This window comes from Coptis chinensis, chromosome 6 (assembly GCF_015680905.1).
Source record: "Coptis chinensis isolate HL-2020 chromosome 6, ASM1568090v1, whole genome shotgun sequence".
Taxonomy (NCBI): domain Eukaryota; kingdom Viridiplantae; phylum Streptophyta; class Magnoliopsida; order Ranunculales; family Ranunculaceae; genus Coptis; species Coptis chinensis.
Window position 1 is genome coordinate 87,711,837 of NC_141461.1, and position 21,464 is coordinate 87,733,300.

General features: G+C 41.6%; 1 protein-coding gene across 1 annotated transcript; it reads right to left on the bottom strand.

Moving 5' to 3' along the window:
- Positions 1-1,338: 1,338 nt before the first annotated feature.
- LOC147495160 (heavy metal-associated isoprenylated plant protein 21-like) lies at positions 1,339-3,422 on the bottom strand. The gene is made up of 3 exons (XM_086563763.1): positions 3,176-3,422; positions 2,954-3,029; positions 1,339-1,945 (listed from the first exon to the last, which is right to left on the bottom strand). The coding sequence occupies exons 1-3, from the start codon at positions 3,251-3,253 to the stop codon at positions 1,653-1,655; spliced, it is 447 nt and encodes a 148-aa protein (XP_086419889.1). The 5' UTR covers positions 3,254-3,422; the 3' UTR covers positions 1,339-1,652.
- Positions 3,423-21,464: the final 18,042 nt, after the last annotated feature.

Below are 21,464 nucleotides of genomic sequence, written 5' to 3' on the forward strand. Positions count from 1 at the left end.
CTAAATAACACCAAAATCTTGTTTAGATTCATTATGTTTGCATTTCTTAGTGGCGCCGCTCAACTAAACTAAACGATAATTAACAATATGATTAATGCGTCGTATAATTCGTTTGGTTCTGTTTGGTACCGTGGCATTTTATTAAAAACAAGTCCATACGCCATATTAGTTTTGAATAGTATCCTTTGTTCCAAGTTCAAACTTACAAAAGCGCACACTAATTCTTCCTTCAAGAGGAACGGTACAAAATGTTATAGTCCTAATCCATATAAAATGGCCAAATTCTATCCATGATTTAAGTAGAATTTTGTTTCGTTTTGTAACTTTTTCTGCAACCTTTGTTTAGAAGAAGAAAGTAAAAGAAGATAATATCCAAGCTTGTTATACATCGCCATCAGCCCATCACAATATATACTAGCATATGAAGTATATACACCACTCAAAGAAAGCCAGAAATTCAGGAAAATGATGTTGACATTGAGCTCAAACACTAACTATATTCTGCATACAGTAAGTCAGTGCGTACCTTAATATACTCTTCAGTTTGTTGGCGTGTGTTAAACATCATTAAGATTTTTTTTTTTGGTAAAGGACATCATTAAGATTTTCACTTGGAGAATCTTCACTCTGCAAATTTTATATCAAAACTCAGCAGTGCTATTTGGAAGTCTTTAAGACTGGCGTTGTCTTACAAAACGATACTAAATTTCATTATCTAACAAAACTTCGTAAAAGAGAAAAATAATACCTTCAAGAGCTTTGTTGTCAACATTTATGTCCAGTTGTCGACCGATGTAGACAATTTGAGTAAAGGACACGTAATTTCGCAAACAATGATAATCCAGAATCTCTTATCCCCACGATCGCTAGGGCGGTATGTTAATATAATGAGTATTTGTCCCAAAATCATGTAGATTGAATAATCTGGGCCTTTACCAAAAAAAATAATCTGGGCATTTATTTAATTTTACCAATCGGGATTGCATTTTTGACTAACTTACAATCTGGCATTGTGACTTCTTTGGGAATTCTACCATTCACATTGTTGTATCAAATTTCAATTATACACGCATTATGTGCAGTTTATGAATTTTTATGCCAGTAGTCTAGATGTTTGGTACTTTGGTACACATTATATGAGAAGAACTTGAAAAACAGGGTTCTTAGTTCCGATTTCTCTAAAATATTTTGTGGGCGTTTTCCAATGGATGTTTCAATGAATACACGGATTCTATGATAACTGGGCTAAATATGAAATTGAGCGCAATAATTGACTATGGCATCGAAATAAATAGTGACAACGAACTAAAACCTCCCAAGAAAAGCACATCTTAGGGATTGGACCCAAACGCAGCTCGCTTTATATAATGATCGATGTTTACTTGTCAATCACTCATTACAAAAACAAGAACTACCGACCTTCTAAGAAAAAAACCATGTAATATAATTAACATAAAAATGAAATTCCCTGCATTCAAACTCCGCAAATCACTCTTTAAGTACATATATAATTCTAAACTCGTCTTAATTCAAGTTCATTGCAAAGGACCATAGTTCAAACAGCTAGTAACCAAATCCACAGTAGTTTATGCATGCATGCCTACTAGTAGAACCAATACTTCACTTCTAAAAGCCATGAAGCCTTCCTTGTTTCACATGATTGAACATGCGTGAGGGTTCTCGTCGCTGAAGAGCGAGGTCAATCTCTCATCGGGTGCATTTGGACTTGGGAGTGCTTGCACCACATTCTTCACATAGCCTGCGGGCGCCTTCTTGTCGTAGGCCTGAGCAACATATGGATAGGCAACTAAATTGTATGGAATGTATGGCCAAAATTCAGCCCTCTTTCCAGTACTCTTAACCCTCTTTAAGACTTTGTTTGGTTCCACATAACCAGTGACAATGACTTGACTTTGCTTTCGATTCACCTGAACGGATCTTACACCTAATAAAGCCATGCATAGATTAGTAATACATAAACCTCAATTACTTATTGATAGTATATGCAAGAAGATGCCATTAATATTGTAGTGCTAGATTGCTAGCATAGTTTATATTGTAGTTACATGCAGAAATGAAATCACAATGTTAAGGAGAATTAAATTATTTAATATGAATCCAATTCAATCATTAAAAAATTACAGGTTTCATAAGAAATCACACAAGAGCATGCTACTAATTAATTAATCCAAGCCAGGTTTCTTGTTGGGAATTGATTTTTCAAATAAAATTCACCTTTTATAATTCAACAAAAATGTCTTTTACTTGGGTTTATTTGCTCTAATTAAACAACTCTTTCAAGAAATTCATTTGAGTATATTCTCTAGCTAGGGAAATGCTAATAAGTCACTCTGATCTCCGCCTATCATCTAATCTGATTTAATCTATCTAATTGGCACTTGATTTATCCTCATTGGATTGGTGGGGATGTTATGACTAATGAGCATATATTAGTGATGACTTATTTTATATATATACTATACCTAGTAGCTAGGAGTTTCATTTTTCACTTGGATCACATTGCAAACAACATGCTACTCAACTTTAAAAAACAAAACAAAACAAAAACTAAACTAGGCCACACACCTAACCTAGCTACCTCTAGAGTTTCAAATTAATGGAGGAAAAATATAAGATAAAGACAAAGAAAAACGACCCCTACTCGAAAAGTTTTGTTTTCAAATGCAACATCAAAGTGATGAGACTGCTATACTTGCTTGTGATGGTTTAGTTACGTGAGATGAAATGGTTCATATATATTTTAAGCATACTCCATGTTTCCCAGATGATAACATGATTCAATGGTTCACAAACCAGCTCAGTATTCTAAAATATGATTTTGGCCTACACCTACTTTTCCATTACAAAGGCACAGTCCAAGTATATGTACAAGAACTTGAGAATTGAAAGAGAGAAATAGACCAAATATATGGTTTAAGTTTTGCAATAGAACCTTTCATGGAAGAAACAGAAGATTTAACTCTCCTTTCACAGCCATCACAGTCCATTTTCACCTTAATCTCCACTGTCTGTCGATGGAAAAAAAGGCCTTAGTAAAAGCCAAAGCAAAAACAAAGAGCAAACCATATAAAAGGAAAGAGAGTTCCAACTCTTTGTCCATTACTAACAAAGCAAACATATATAAAGGACGGACTAGTTGTACTGAAAGCAGTACCTGCATTGGCTTGCGTTTCTTCCTAATGCTAGTGCTGGAAACAGTACAAAAGTTAGAGAGGTAATCAAGAGCACCCATTTGCTTTTCTTTTGGCAGCAACAAAGTTAAGTTTCAAAAAAGGGGAAAGACTGAAAGAGAGAAAGTGAAGGAGAAGAGAGAGATTGGCTATAAATGAGGTGGTCTGGTGTATATATATAGTGAGGTGAATGATGGTTTCTTAACGGGAGATGTTTGAAGTGTGACCAACAAATGTGTGATTTAGACTTTTAGTCTTAAACTTGCGGAATAAAATATTTTTTACACCCAAAATCATGCTAAGTGCCTTGAGATTATGAGAGGGTAGCTAGGCTTTTGGGGTCCTAATTACCTTTTGATTAATTATTTAATTGAAGGCTTAATGAGAAACTGTTGTAAAGTGCTTTTGTGTTTGCTTTGATTTTTATTCAATGATAGGGACTTGCTTTAGGAATTTTTAAGCTATTGAAGTACCACAATATCCCTCTGCTTTTCATTGTAATCCAATCTAGCTGGCTACTCTGTTTTTATTGCTCTGAATTTTAGTGGTTATAAATGGCAATTCCATGAACAATACGAATTACGAAATCTACAATTCAAATTATGAAAGTAATATTATCCTATTTGATTTTATTTAGCTTGTTTCATGCTCCTCAATGGTGCAACAGGGTATGGCCTGATTACATTCAAATTGGTCAAGTCAAGTATTCCAAGACTAGATCATATAGTATAGCTAGGGTAAACTACTTCACTAACAAAATGAATGAATCTACTCGAATAATCCTACCTAAGATGATATTGGACAAAAATTTCCATTGAGTTCATATTGTTGAAGGAAATTAGAAAATTCATCGATGAAGAATTTATAGCCTTCCCTTACTTGCTCGGCTGTTTTTTCGTTTCATAATTAAAACAAAATTTAAATTTTTAATGTTGAACGGTTTGCTTCTTGAAAATCACATACGAGTCGAATGGATGCAGTATAATGTTGAACTGATTTATGATTTGTACAAAAGTTTTAGGACCATAAGACCATTGAGGATAGAACTAAAACGCATGGTCCAACACAAAAAAAACGTCCGAAGTCGATTGTGATTGGTTGATAAAAATAAAATAACAACTCAAACTCTCTTTCTATCTCCTCTCTCCTATTTTCTCTCTCTAAACCAGCCAATTACAATCGACTTCGGATGGTTTTTTTGTGCTGGCCATGTGGTGTAGTCGCCCCCTCTCCAAAAATATTGATTCAGAACAAGAAATATTAAATGAGGTTTTTGGCAAGATGTTTCTAAATGGGCCCTTAAAGAACTGTGTGCTAGCACGCTCAAGCCTTAGTGCACCAAAGTGACCAAACAACAAGTGAATCAATATTTCTCCTTTATTTTGTACAAATAAATTAATCAACTATATACTCTTCTCCTAAAGTGTTCCGATCCCTTCCTTTAGTGAGATATGACCTCAAATTTGAATATATTTCGTCACCATGTTTGCTTAAAGGTTGTCTTGAACAAGAAAAAAAATGAGAACACATGCATGAGCCAAGAATTAAGCTTCAAATCATGACTTTAAGTGAATAATATTCTCATTAAAAATATTAAGCACACTTTAAACATTAAGCACACGTTAAACATAAGTAGAGATTGAAGCATACTCAGGACATCGTACTCCAAGATCGCTCGCGAGCAGCTCGTTTTATGTAGGTGGTACACTTCAACTCGCTCAAGAACGTTCCAAGAAGACTGAACGACCTAGCGCAGAACGGTTCGAATAAAACATTTTTCCTAATCCAAGGGTAATCATTACCAAAGCCTTACCTGTACTTCCAATTATCGGGAATTATGAACTACTGCACCTACTCCCAATGATCACCGCCTTCCTACCAGAACCAATCTAACACTCATTCGTAATCTCCACCCTATATATGTACAAGAGAGTACACGTGTCTCGAAGATCAATACTCTCTTATGCCTATAAATACCTGATTCTTCTCTCCCCCCATAATCTAGAGAAGATACGTAGGCAATTCACTCCTTAGCGAACTCGGTCTTCCCAAATCCAAACCCCTTATTCTTCCTCCTATATATATAAAGGAAAAAACACACCTTTACATTGGCGCCATCTGTGGTCTCGATTACTTGAGAAACCACTTTCACACAAATCAAAAACCAAAAACCAAAAATCTCAAGTCCACGAAGCATGGCAAGCCTCGAAGCTCAAGTTTAAAGCCTCACAAACCAGCTAGGTTTAACAAATGAGAGCATTTTCTTGCTCCGGCAGGAAAATGCTGCTCTTCGTGCACAAGTAGACGCACAACAACAACCAGCTGGGAACATCGATGAGAACGGCATCAATGAAGTTAATCAACAGATTAACAAACTATCGCAAAGAATCGGCCAAAGTGCAGTGAGAAAAGACGCAACCCAGATCGTCCAGAAAATGCTCAAGATGTACCGCGCATCGTCATTCACTACGGAGGTACTAAATAAACCCTCCCCTCAGGATTTCATTCAACCACGTTTTCCGATGTATGATGGCAGCACATGCCCTAGTCAACATGTGGCTCGTTATATTCAAAGCTTGGAACTATATATTGCACTAGAGTTCGATCACCTCCACTGTCGTTTGTTCCCCGCCAGTCTCAAAGATGGCGCACTTGATTGGTTTTTCTCACTCGAGTCAGACTCGATAAAGACCTTCGAGCAACTTACCGATTCATTTGCTAGCCAGGACGTGCATAATAGACGTAAGAAAGCTTATCTGGATTCGCTGTTCCAACTCTCACTTGGCAAAGATGAAACAATTCGTGAATTTCTAGGTCGGTTCAAAGCTGAACTACTGTGCATGGAAGCAGGGCTGAAAGAGTCTTTCGCCACATTGGCATTCTACAACGCTTGCTGTGTGCGTAACACGGCACTCGCCAGATCGCTAATGAAAGAACGCCCCGAGACTTTATCTGAGCTGTACGCTCGAGTCGACAAGTATATAAAGTTGTAGGAAGGCCTGAAACGTCAAGGCCTACTAGAAGAAGAAGAGGTCGCAGCAATATCAGCTGACCCCCCAACTTCCAAAAAGCGTCCCCGACAGCAAGAGTGGAAGCCGGAAAATAGAATAAACAATGACCGAGAGTTCGCCATCCTGACACGCTCTCCCAATTACATCTTAGAAAAGATCAAGCGAGCTTCATATTTCCGACGATGTCGGCAAACCGAACCCCGACGACAAACCGTCTTTGCGCTTTCACCGAGCCAAGTGTCACGAGACCAATGCATGCTGGGGGCTAAAACACTACCTCCAAGACCTCATCGAAGCAGGGCATATCAAACAATATACCAACATTGCCGACGACGACTTACGCCATAATCTCATGGCTCGCCGAGTGCGTAGTAGATCCCCACCTCGCCATGACCACCACAATGTTCAAGCTCACTCCCGCAGCAGAGGATGTCCCCAAGATCGTGACCGTTCTCGCCATGAACGCCGACAACACTCATCAGATCGCGACAACGCCAGAACTATTTCTATGATCACTTTCCCAGATGATTCCGTGACATCTTCCAGAGAGAAACGAAGGCGTTTCGGCGCCCTTCTAGAAGTTTATCATTTTTCTTCACAAGTGGCACATGCTCCGCGAAGTTCAGGTCGCAACGCAGGGGATATTACTTTCACAGAGGCCGACCTCAACAAGGTTTGCCTCCCTCACAACGATGCACTTGTCGTCCATGTCAAGATCAGCGACTGGACAGTCAAGTGCATCCTGATAGACCCTGACAGTTCGTGCGACATTCTGTTCTATCATACAATTCAAGAAATGAACTTACCTAAGTCAGTCTTTATATATCTGATTGCTCCTCTTTATGGGTTTAATGGCTCCAGTGCCGACCCAATCGGCGACATCATACTCCCAGTTTCAGTGGGATCTAGAGAAGACAAAGTCAGCTTCAATACACGCTTCAGTGTCCTCGACATCAAGTCGTTCTATAATGTTATTCTAGGGTGGCGTTGGATTCATCAAATGCAAGCTATACCATCCACGTTGCATCAAGTTCTTCGCTTCCCAGGCCCAAGAAGCATGATGGAGCTTCGAAGCAATCAACTCGAGGCTTATCATTGTAATCAAATCCTCTCAGCAAACAAGACCACTGACCTGCATACCCACACAAAGAACAAGCCCACCAGTTACACAATGGCCAAAGACCTGGTTGTCGAGGTCAGAGCTAAAGCATCAGCAAACGACGGGGCTCCAAAGAAGAAGGTCCATCGTCTGTTTCAACCCCGTGTCAATCAAACCATTGTTGCTCCACCAGGCAAAACCCCAGAAGTCGCATCAGTTGTTGTCGATCCAGCAGTCAAGACCCCAGAGGTCGCTTCCATTGTTGTTGCTCCACCAGTCAGCGCCCCAGAAGTCACACCATCATGTTTTGCACAACCAATACCAATTCCAAAGGTCACTCCAGACTCTGTTGTCATGACCACAGAGGCCACTCCAGCTCCTGTTGTCATCGCCACAGATATCGCTCCAGCTCGTGCTGCCAGTTCCACTCTCCCTCAGATCGACAAAGTATCTCCAACTGAGGAAGGATCAGCGTCAAAGACAACATCTCAACATGCAGACAGAGAGCGAATGAACCTAGGAACTGAAGATGATCCCAAGTTTGTATATGTAAGGGCTAACAAGGCTCAGCTTGTAAACTTTTTGCCCATGAATAAAGATGTTTTCGCTTGGTCGTATGTCGATGTGCTCGGAATAGATCCTAATGTTGTGTGTCATAGACTAAATGTGAACCCTAATGCCAGACCAGTTCGTCAACGACCTCGCCGACTATCCCTGCGATTCCAAAAGCCATCAATGATGAAGTCGACAAACTTAAGCAAGTCAGTTTCATTAGAAAAGTAGACTATCCAGACTGGATCGCCAACATCGTCGCAGTTCCAAAAAAGAACGACACAGTTCTTCTTTGCGTCGACTTCACGAACGTTAATCAGGAAACGCCAAAGGATAACTTCCCTCTACCTCACATCGACCGACTCGTAGATCAGACATGTGGCCATGAGCTCCTCTCTTTCATAGATGCGTACAGTGGATACAACTAAATCCCACTCACTGAAGAAGATCAAGAGAAAACATCATTCATCACAGAACAAGGAATCTATTGTTACAACGTTCTCCCTTTTGGCCTTAAGAACGCTGGCGCAACGTATCAGCGTCTCGTCACTGACATGTTAGGTGACACCATGGAAGTCTACATTGACGACATGGTCGTCAAAAGCAAGAAAGCAGAAGACCACCTCACTCATCTCGAGAAAGCATTCTCCAGGTTGCGCCGAACTCGAATGAAGCTTAATCCTGAAAAGTGCCTCTTTGGAGTGTCCTCTGGAAAGTTCCTTGGGTACCAAGTATCACAAAGAGGGATCGAAGCTAATCCAGACCAAATCCAAGCGTTCTTGGACATGCCTGATCCCCAAACAAAGAAGCAAATTCAAAAGTTGTCAGGAATGGTCGCGGCACTCAACCGATTTATATCGAGGGCATCAGACAAGTGCCGACCTTTCTTGTAACTTCTTAAAAAGGGTGAGCAGTTTTCGTGGAACGATCAATGCCACCAAGCGTTCTCCACCCTCAAAGAGTACTTGACTACATCCCCCGTCCTAGCCAAGCATAAGCATAGCGAAACGCTGGGACTATATTTAGCGATATCAGACTTTGCCATTAGCTCGGTTCTTTTTAAAGAGGAAAACAACTCAGAGAAACCGATTTATTTTACAAGTAAGACGCTCACTCCAGCTGAAAAGAATTATTCGTACATTGAAAGAGCAGTACTCGCATTGTTATACTCGGCAAGAAAATTCAGGCCCTACTTTCAAGCGCATCCAATCAAGATTCTCACCGACCTTCCTTTGAAGAAAATTCTTCACAAAGAAAACAAAACAACTTGCATGGCAGTATGGGCCAAAGAGCTCGGAGAACACCACATGGAGTTCGTCCCTCGCACTTCACAGAAAGGGAAGGTCGTGGCAGATTTCCTAGCAGATTTCCCTGTCGATGGCCCAAATTGGGAACTATAAGCAGAGGTCGCACCCACAAAGGAAGCTACCAAGTCAATATGGTCTCTCTTTGTCGACGGTTCTAGTAACCCTGGAGGAAGTGGAGTCGGAGTCGTCTTAGCATCCCCAGATGGAGCCATGGTCGAGAAATCAGTTCGCATTGATTTCGCGACCTCTAACAACAAAGCGGAGTACGAAGAGTTAATTATGGGGCTTCGCATGGTGCTGCAACTTGGTGTAAAGGAACTTCAGGTCTTTAGTGACTCGCAACTAGTTGTTCGCCAGATTACAAAATAGTACACTACCCATGAAGGTGACCTCTCTAAATACCTCCAAGTAGTTAATTAGTTACTTTCTTCTTTCAAAAAAGTCACGATACACCACTTCTTGCGTGACGAGAACCGTCACGCAGACAATTTAGCTTATTTGGCCACTCAAACACCGAACTGCGCCCCTAGACAATTACTCATTGAAGTAGTTTACCGACCTGCTTATCAAGTAGACCATGTATTAAAAATCAACGACTTGTGCCCGCTCTCTGCCAATCAGATGAGCCAAACATAGATGCAACCCATCATTGAATACGTCCAACACGCACGCCCCGTAAGAGCGCATCAAGGCCGAAGCAAATCTCATATCGCACCCGCTACGCTTCTCGCATGCTTAATAACAAGTTGTTCAGAAAGTCCGCTGGCGGCCCTCACTTGAGGTGCATAAGCCCAGAACAAGGCCAACTGATTTTCACTGAGATTCATGAAGGAGAGTGTAGAAACCATGCGGGAGGTCACTCTTTGGCTCACAAAGCGATCTCCCAAGGATACTTTTGGCCTCTCATGCAGATCGACACCAAAGCATATGTACTCAAGTGCGTCAAATGCCAGACCTTTGGCCATAACATCATACAACCAGCTCGTGAGTTGATTAACATTGTGAGCCCTTGGCCATTTCACATGTGGGGCATGGACATCATGGGACCATTTATCCCACAGAAAAGCACCGGCTTTGGCTTCGTCTTAGCTGCAACCGATTATTTTACTAAATGGATCGAAGCTATTCCACTAGCAAATGTCAAAGAGTCACATGTCAGAAACATCATCTGGACTCATATCATCACCAGATTTGGTTTGCCGCACACACTGATGATGGACAATGGCTCCCAATTCAAAGGCAAAATGGTAAAAACTTCTGGCCAAGTGGAAGATCATTCATGCCTTTTCCACTCCCCAACGCGCCCTAGAGTAATGATCAAGCTGAAGCCAACAACAAAGCAATCTTAGAAAATTTGAAGAAAAAGATTGAAAAGAACAAAAGCCAATGGCCAAATCAATTAGAGAACATTTTGTGGGCTCATTGCACTACAGCTCGCTCAAGTATAGGCGAATCGCCATTCTCCTTGTGTTATGGCACAGAAGCCGTTATCCCCACCAAACTGACTGTTACTACTACTCGGTCAGAACTTGTCGAGTCTGGAGGCAACGACTCCGTCTTAGCACAAGAGGTCGATATGCTGGAAGAACGGCACGCGACCTAGCCGCCATCAGAGTAGCATCCTATCAACAAATTCTGAAGAAGTTCTACAACAAGTGAGTGCATCCTCGATCTTTTCAACACGGCGATCTAGTTCTGAAAAAGACTCAAGATGACTCAAAACTAGCACAAACATAGGAAGGCCCATACATAGTGGAACGCATTGTAGGCAATGGAGCGTACTAGATCAAAACCCAAGAAGGGAAATTATTACCACGACCTTGGAACACTTACATGTTGAAGAAGTTTTATCAATAAAATTACATTGTTATATATCCCATGTTTTCTTTTGCTGTAAATTCAAAGTTAATTTACTTATGTTTGTTATTACAATCTACTCCATTTACTCGCAATGGCAAGTCACGCAATTTGCACCGCAAGCACGACCAGTACACTTGCACTATCGACGCTTTTTGAAGTTTCAAGGCTCTCAGTGAGCAATGCACTTTTATAAGCCAACACGCTCTCCGTGAGCAAAACGCTCTCTTGAGCTTAGATGCTCTACAGCCTCTCCGAGTCTCGCTAGTCGAGGACCTATACTTCTAGGATCGACTCAGTGAGCAATGCGCTTTCATAAGCCAACACACTCTCCGTGAGCAGAATGCTCTCTTGAGCTTACAGGCTCTACAACCTCTCCGAGTCTCGCTAGTCGAAGACTTATACTTCTAGGATCGACTCAAACTCTCTCAATGAGAAATGCGCTTTCATAAGCCAACACGCTCTCCGTGAGCAGAACGCTCTCTTGAGCTTACAGGCTCTACAACTTCTCCGAGTCTCGCTAGTCGAGGACTTATACTTCTAGGATCGACTCAGCGAGAACACTCTCAGTGAGCAATGCGCTTTCATAAGCCAACAAGCTCTCCGTGAGCAGAACGCTCTCTTGAGCTTACAGGCTTTACAATCTCTCCGAGTCTCGCTAGTCGAGGACCTATACTTCTAGGATCGACTCAGCGAGAACGCTATCAGTGAGCAATACGCTTTCATAAGCCAACACGCCTCCGGAGAGCGTATGCTCTTTGAACTTACAGCTCCAAATTTCCCAAACCCACCTAGTGGCAAACTCTTAATGATAAGCTCAGATTGACGAGAATGCTCTCAGCGAGCCTTACATCATAACGTAATAACCATGAAAGAAAGCGATAACTACGAGCACAACGCTTCTTTAAGCTAAACCTCAGGCTCCTTCACCATTTCATACCATAAGCATTATAAACAGGGTACTAGCTATAAGCATTCAAGCAGAAACATGCATTCCATACACGTTCAATAGAAATACTCGGCCAACGCCAAGAAACTACTTCCACCGATCTGCTGGGTCTACCCAAGAAATCCAAATTGGTACGTCTTACAATTTAACAAAACATTGAATTGCAACTTTTCGTGGAAACCAGTTCTCTGTATCAAAATGGCGAACTGCTCAGGCAAGCCTGAAGACACAGCTCTATTGTTAACTCTCATATAAGAGAGGAAAACTTACAAAATATTCATAAACTTTCAATAAATGACAACGACAAGAGGAGAATTCACAATCAAGAATCAACCACAACATGTTTATCTTTCGGGGCAGCGCTAGTTGAAGGGGTGTGCCTGGCATATCTCAACACCACACGCATACCTGGGCCCTGCTCCCCGCCATCACTCGCCTTTTTCAGCTGGTGATATTTCTCGTCCAGCTCGGCATATTAGACACAGGCCATGGTATACGATTTTATTTTTGCGCCATCCCAACTCGACGTATGGGTTAAGCGTCGATGTCGATGTTGCCGCGGCGTTTTTCAATATGTCATACCCTGCAAAAAACTACAAGTATAATACTAAAGTTAAAGTTGCCCAAGTAACAGAAACAAAAACATAACGCATGAAGAGCTCACCAAACAAGCAGCTCATGTCCATGGTCCCCAACAACGTCTCCATATCTTCATCCTCCACCTCAGCCTTGTCACCATCCAACACGATCCCCTTCAGAAGACTGGTCACTATGGGTGCCGAGTGGAAGCTGCAGTCAAAGTGTTTCACCGCACGCTTCTTCCCCGTCTTCCCTATGTAATAGAATTTGCTCCCCACGTCCCCGAGACGCTGGGACGAACTCTCACCAGCGACGTGGTGACCTTGCCCCAGGTCACTATGCTCCTCAGCATGCCGATTGGTATCATCCACTCGTCGGGGCTACCTAAATACAACGCCACCAGTCGAATGACCTGATCTTCTAGGTCGCTTGTTGCCTTTAGCCTCTACAACAACAACCTTTCTTTTACCACGGTCACCATGCACATGGGGATGGAATTCCATTTCTTCCATTATCAGAGGAGAGGTCTCCCTCAAACTTCCTTCTCCCTCGTATATTTGTGGCACCTAGCCATAGTGTAATCTACGAGCACGAATGACATTACGCGAGTTAACAACCAAAACACAAGTTTTTGTTCAAAAATTGTAGCTAAAAAAGGAAGACAGACGTACCTGAATAAGCAGTGAAGAAGATAAAGCAAAGACAAATAAGTTTGAAGGCGAGGAAATGCAAAGGGAAAGAGCAAATGGGAACAAATGCCTTTGCTCTTCTACGAATGATGTTACTTATTGTGTAATAACGTATCTTCCCTAGGTACATCATAATTACATCGAGATGCCAAACGTCAGGCCATCTGGCAACCATCATTGCACATATCTAACCGCTCACTTGCCTACACGTGGCACGCACGTGCAGAAATGTTTCAATTCTCCAAAACGAAGAACTCGACCTATGTCCTACTATCTCCGCAGTTCCTCACGAGTCACCGACTTGCGTTACATGCGACTTACAACGCTAAAGGACCTATTAAGGACAGGACGCTCATTTAAAGATCGCAGGTTACTTAAAGTCAACTGTTGTCACAAGGAATCGTCTACGCAACCACACAGATATAGCATTATCTCCATTCATACATTCAACCATACAAGAGTCATACAAAGCAAAGAAGCAAGTGATAAGCATAGCATATAAGCAAAAAGCGATCTGCTAGGGTAGGCCCAAACACAGTTCACATTTCAGCAGAGTCTGCTGAGTCTACTCAGGAAATCCAGCTCAGCTAACCAACATTCATCATCATATGGTCGTCTAGTATTAACAAACAGAAATAAGAAAAGCGAACTACCCAGGTTACCCCGGGACACCAGTTCTATTGTATCACAACTTACAACCGTTCAAATCAACAACCCTATATCACAACTCGCTAGTTTCAGGTATGACAACCAAACCTCCGGCCACCAGCGAGTCTTCAACTTCAGCTTCTTTTCCCTCAACCACTATTGACACACCATCCAAATCTAGACTCATAAGTACATCAGACACATCAGCTTCAGTGTGAGGCACAACAACCTCCGGAGCAGCGATGGAAGAAGTAAGTGTACCACTGGTATCTCCCTGTACCTGTACCATTGAAGTATGAGGAATCCCCGTTCATGCTCCTCTTTCAAAGCTTTATAATCAGCCTCTAGCTCAACAAAGTCGATCCAAATTTCATCATAAGCTTTCGAATACGTCTTGAGCAACTCCTTTGCGGTCGCGGGGCATACTCATTCAAATTTACCAATTTCCACAGGTATTTGCATTAACATTCTCTTCAAAGACTCAGTAGTTTTTAGCTTCCGGATCTTCCGCCTTAATATCCTTCAACATCTTCGCCAAACTAAGAGCTTGGTGCGCTTTCTTCAGGTCCTCAAGCTCCTCGCGTTCCATCTTAGCAGCGTCCTAAACATTCTTTAGCTCCTCGGTCAACTTCACCACAATTTCCCTATCCGCTCCTCAAAATGGGCAATCTCCTTATTCAAATTTCCTAATCCACTCACAAGCTAGCTGTCGCGACATATATATACTAATAATCAGTTCGCAACAAGTTTCATAATAAGCGAACAAATAAGTTAAAGCGGGACAATCCCATGTACTAGACATTGAGCGACTTCCATCCGCTTCAGGTTATCCTCCAACCCCCTCTCATTCCAACTCCTTATGGTTGCCATCCAGAGCTATATATTCAAGCAGACAAGCCGATACCTTACTCGACCTGAAGCTGCAATCAGTCCGCTTCACAGTGCGCTGCACCCCATTGTCGTCCAAGTACACAAGTTGGGCCTCCAAGTCATCAACAGTCATAGTTGACTTCCCACTCGCCTTATGGGAACCCTTCGCCTTCGCCAGCGGACTAGGCTCTCGCACCATAGGAGACGAGCTTGGCCTAACTCCAAAAGTAGCTAGATCCAGAACCTGCTCCGGTCTCGCCCAAGTCTTGTGAGTGGCAGTACCACCAATTCGACCACCACCAGAACCGCCCCCCGTGCTGGAACTCTCCCCCAGAGCATGTCTCGCAGCTTTGGCAACCCTTACAGCGTCTTGCTCTGACGCGTTGGCTTTCCTCTTCGACGACCTCCTCTTTACACGAGGGTTGAAGACCACCGTCTCCAGCTCTACAGGAGCATCAATCGACCCACCCTCGTCGCCCGGCTTGACCCACCTATCCCCGAGGCACCAAAGACCCTCGGGGTTGTCTAAAACTACCACGACCCCGGTTTCTATCCTCCCTGGTTACCAAGTCACTTGCGCGCTTCTCCATCACTTCCCTCCTAGCTTGACCTCGAGCTTGATCCTTCTGAACCCTTCTTTTCTCCCGGATCGCTGGACCCCCCTTTTCTACAAAGAAATGAGTTACTTCAGGAAACTTTGCTTGTTTCTCAAGGCCGAGTCAACCGCGAAATCCTCTCTATCTCCCCGATCGGTTAAGTATTTTACGAAAAAATCTACAAACAAAGCAAAGACAAAGGTCGGTTAAAATAACGAAGAACTCACCCATTAAAATGACATGTACAAGACACTCCCACCCACCGGAGATATTGCAAATCCTTGTTTGCAACCTACATCCGCTAGCACAGTAGTTGTCAACTAGCAGCAACGACCTCTTTGTCCAAGCCTCGTTGCTTACACCGTCAATCACACCAGAACGCGTCGTCATAGTTTGCAAGCTAAAGTTGAAATTACCAGATCGCCTTACAATGAAGTGCTCAGTAATATCAGATACCCCTATATGGTATTCGCCACTTGCATTCAGCAGGTCGAACACCTTGAACAGCCGCCAGGTGTTACCAACAAACTGACAAGGGGATTTCCAATAATGAGCTAGAAAGTCACAAACCAGCTTCGAGAACGGTATTTGCATATGCACTCTCAGCTGGCCCTCACAGATTATTACCCCACCATTCGGCGGGTTGTATTCTTCACTCCGCACATTTTCACTCGACCTTGGTTCGTATATCTCCAGGTCTGGTATGTTTATCCCATAAGCTTCCCTCAGTTCGGGGAACGCACTCGCTGCAAGACGATCCACCGTCCTAGGAGGCAACCCACTTGAAGATGACCCCCACTACAACCTGACGTGCTAGCCACAGCACCAACAAAGCCAGATCGTACACTACCCTCATCTCCCCTAACTTCCTCACCATGCTCAGATTGATTGCCAAGACTCATGACTCTTCCTTATCATCCTCATACTCACCACAACTTAAAGAGACCTCTCGATCGAGTATCATCAAAGTCAGACATTTTTACGTTTTATCTTTACCAAATACCCAAGCTTAAATAATAAAACCTAACACCAACCTATCTACTAAACACACAACACTTGACTAAGATGAAAGAAAATGGAAAACGGAAAGGCAGCAGCAGCAGAAACACTCACCTGAGAAACCCTAGCTTGCGGTTTTGCTGAAGAAGAAAACAGAAAATAACTTTTCAGTTGTCCCAAAATTGATTTTGTGCAACTGCCCGTTCAGTTACCAAGGAGTTATGATTACAACCTACGCCCTAGCCCACACACGTGGCTCGAGGACCTGTCTTTTCACGATTCCGAAAAATGCGGTGACACATTTCTTTACTAACTACTATGATTCTGTCACGTGCTAACCACGTGACAACTTTTTTTTTCCACCGAATCGTCATACAACACAACTCGAACTTTACAGCGTGCCAATCGCTCCACTTACACCAGCCGCTCTTCCACTCATGCTCAACACGTATTGCCGTTTTCTCTCAGCAGATCGCTTGTATGCAGCCTGACAATCCATCTTGAAAGGGGCTATGTAAGGGAGTAATATTCTCATTAAAGAATATTAAGCACGCGTTAAGCATAAGTAGAGATTGCAGCGTACTCGAACATCGTCCTCCAAGATCGACTTGCGAGCAGCTCGCTTTATGTAGGTGGTACACTTCAGCTCGCTCAAGAACGTTCCAAGAAGACTGAACGACCTAGCGCAGAACGCTTCAAATAAAGACACTTTCCCTAATCCAAGGGTAATCATTACCAAAACCTTACATGTACTTCCAATTACCGGGAATTATGAACTACTGCACCCACTCCCAATGATCACCGCCTTCCTACCAGAACCAACCTAACACTCATTCGTAATCTCCACCCTATATATGTACATGAGAGTACACGTGTCTCGAAGATCAATACTCTCTTATGCCTATAAATACCACCTACATGAACTACGTGAGACCTGATTCTTCTCTCCCCCCAGAATCAAGAGAAAATACGTAGGCAGCTCGCTCCTTAGCGAACTCGGTCTTCCCAAATCCAAACCCCTTCTTCTTCCTCCTATATATATATAAAGGAAAAAACACACTTTTACAATGACCAACAAGTTGATTTTCTACCATCCAAAAAATTGAACCTAACTCAGCTTTGACGAATCATATTCCTCCATTTTTGTATTTGTAATTGTAATATAATTATTCCACACCTATTTTGATATTAACTCCATGAGCTAACTCGAACTTGCGTTTAGAAAAAAGAAAAAAAATTAAAGAATGAACAATACTTTAGCCGCGAGTGGAGTTCAGGCGAACTCATTTCTTCATGTTATCATCATTTTAATATCATTCATTATTGGCTGATTGCCTTTTTAGTCTTCTTCTTTCTTTTTTACTTTAATTTAATGGTTTTCTTGGATAAATTTCGTGCAGTTGTAGGCTTGTAGCGATGGAGATTGTTGGTTTGGATACTAAGTTCAAGCAGCTAGAATCACAAAGTAAATGCAATGGAGCCCATTTTTCTACATTATTGAAAGAAGTAGGTCTTAATACTATAAGCGCGCGTCAGCATTCTAAAGATATTAATAATTATCTAGATGGCTCGGACATCTTTATGCCTCTGCATTTTTCAAAAGGTGCATACACTAAAACATACAATTTGTTTTGTGATCGTATACATTCATACATGAACTCTGGATCATTAATGCTGGTGTTATTAAGCGCAAGTAGCACATGTTAATTTGTTATGCCTTCTTAAAGTTCATTGTCAAATTTACTCTTTAAGTGCACGTAAGTAAGAGGGAAGTTTATGGCGATGAATCATTTGTGGATGCATAGTTCTTGAAATATGCATAAGCCAAATTAATTACTTCCTAAAGAATAGACTAAATTAACTATCGTATCAAAGAACTATTATTAACTCCTAAACAATAAAAATAAAACCAAGACAAAGAGGGCTTCAATTTGTTTATAGAACATCATTTTCAGCATTCTTTTTGTTGTTGTTGTTGTCAGATCATCTCAAATTCCAACGCTATTTAACACCTCTCCAACAATCTGTGGGTGGAAAAGCAAGAAAAGAAAAGGATGAAACAGGAGAAGGAAGAAGGTATAACGAAAAAAGATGTTGAGAGAAGAGATCAGGAGAATGTATCATTGTTCAGAATCTTCGCATTTGCAGATGATTTAGACATCACATTGATGGCCACTGGGACTATGTTTGCGATTACAAATGGAATGGCAGTATCGTTGATGAAGATTAGTATTATTGAGTTCCTCATTTCCAGTTACGGATTGGACTTGTCACACCTTGTTAACCAAGCAATCAAGATGTGTTTTAAGTTAGTTTACTTGACTATAGCAGCAGAAATCACACTATTTGTTCACGGAATTTGCTGGAAGTTGACCGAAGAGAGGCAGGCAGATCGAGTTCGAGCTTTATACTTTAAAAGCAGGGCAAGCATGCAAAGACAGGACATGAAATTCTTCGACACAGAAATGACGATTGGGGAAATCACTGAGAGATTTTTTCGAGATATCAATATCATTCAGGACATTATAGGCGAACATCTTGGAAAGTGCTTACCACTCGCATTTTTCATATTAGCATTTGTGAAATTAAGCCTGGCTTTTCTCTCACGACTAGACGGCTGTTGATCATTCCTCCCATTGTACTAGTTTGTGCGGCAGTCATGCCCTGCTGATACAAGGCAATAAATAAATGAGAATTTTAGTTAAGCTATGCATCTTTTGATGTGCGTTTTAAATGAGAATTTTAGTTAAGCTATGCATCTTTTGATGTGCGTTTTATGGATGCTTCATTGCAATGTGAGTGTAGATTCAGAGATTCAATTCAGTTTATTATTTACTTGATTGATTTCTAAGTGATTACAATTTGGTTTATATAGAGGTTACCACAAATAGAAATAAAACAGTCGGTGGCTTGAGAAACACGGGGCGCGGGTCGCGCTCCATTTGTACTTTATCTGAGCACAGGTCGCGCTTTATACATGAAAACTAATATACAACTTTCTACACTCCCCCTCAAGTTGGTGCATAGATGTCAATCATGCCCAACTTGTCAACTGAGCTGTCAAACACCTTGTGGGATACACCTTTGGTAAGAACATCAGCTAATTACTCCTCTGCGATTACAAACGGAAAACGAATAACCTTCCTATCAAGATTTTCTTTAACAAAATGACGATCAACCTCCACTTGCTTTGTCCTATCATGCTGAACTAGATTATGTACAATTTGAATGGCAGCTTTATTATCACAATGTAAATTCATAGGCTTTTGAAGCTCGAAGCCCAATTCCATCAAGACAGTACGGATCCATAACAATTCACATATTTCCTGTGCCATACCTCGAAATTCAGCTTCTACACTCGATTTGGCAACAACTTTCTGCTTCTTACTACGCCAAGTTACAAGATTTCCACCAACAAAAGTGAAATATCTTGATGTAGACCGTCTATCAGTTTTATCACCATCCCAATCTGCATCTGTGTATCCAACAATATCCAATGCATCATACTTTCCAAATAGTAAACCTTTGCCAGGTGTTTTTTTCAAATACTTCAGGATACGAAAGACTGCATCCATATGTTCTTCACTAGGACAATGCATAAATTGACTAACCACACTCACAGTATAACCAATATCAGGTCTAGTATGAGAGGGATAGATTAACCTTCCTACAAGACGCTGATACCTGCTTTTATCAATAGGAACTTGGTCAGAATGAATGGCGAGTCCGTGATTTATCTCAATAGGTGTCTCCATCGGTTTGCAATCCAACATCCCGGTTTTAGCAAGCAAATCATGGACATACTTCCTCTGTGAGAGTGAAATCCCCTTTTTAGACCTTGCAACTTCAATACCCAGAAAATACTTCAGTTGTCCTAGATCCTTCATTTCAAATTCCTTCGACAAATACTTCTGCAATTCATTTATTTCCTTCGGATCATCTCCCCGTTAGAATTAATCGATCATATCATCAACATACACAATTAGAGCTGTAATCTTACCATCCTTGTGTTTGATAAACAAGGTATGGTCGAATTGCTCTGTTTGTACCAAAAACTTTCATTGGTACGTGTAAGTCTTCCAAACCAAGCTCTTGGAGACTGTTTCAGGCTATACAAAGCCTTCTTCAGTTTACACACCTTCCCAATATCTTTGGGATGGTTCTTCACACTTGGAGGCATATCCATGTATACTTCCTCCTCCAAGTTCCCATTCAGGAATGTATTTTTCACATCAAGCTGGTGCAAGGGCCAATCTCTATTTGTTGCAAGTGAAATTAAAATCCGGACTGTCTTGATTTTCGCTACAGGTGCAAAAGTCTCCTCATAACAATTCCATAACACTGTGTGTATCCCTTGGCAACCAATCTCACCTTATATCTATCAATAGTTCCATCTGCATTAAGCTTCACGGTAAACACCCAACGACATCCAACAGTCTTCATTCCAACAGGCATATCAACTACCTCCCATGTTACATTCTTTTGAAGGGCTTCCAATTCTTCATTCATTGTTTTTTTTCCATTTTGAATCTTTCAAAGCATCCTGCACGTTACTAGGAATAGATACAATAGACAATTGATTTATGACAAGTGCATGGGTTTCAGAAAGGCTATGGTTAGACATAGAGTTAGCTATAGGGTATTTAGTATTGGCTTTGATGTATGGTTCATATTGTTTCTTAGGAACTCCCTTACTAGCTCTTTGTGATTGTCTAGGTTCAAGACTTTCTACTCCAACAGACTCATTAAAGGTTATAGGAGGTACCTGAGGCGGAGCATTCTGATTGAGATATTCAGTTATTGATGTAGAAGGGGAAATGTCGTGTATTACAGTTTCAGATATATCCGGATCATGTGCTTCTGTCCCTACTGTTACAGGATCAATTTCTGCTTCAGGAACTTCAAATCGTTCCTCCAAGTGTTCCAATTCTCCAAAGACATCAGGATTCCCTTCACCGCCACTCTCCCCCTGAAGGGAAGACTAGGAAACTCCCTCTGAGTAATATGGGTCTGATTTATGGAATGAGACATCAAGAGATATATACATCTTGGCAGTAATCGGATCATAACACCTATACCCTTTCTGAAACTCTGCATAACCCACAAAAATACACTTC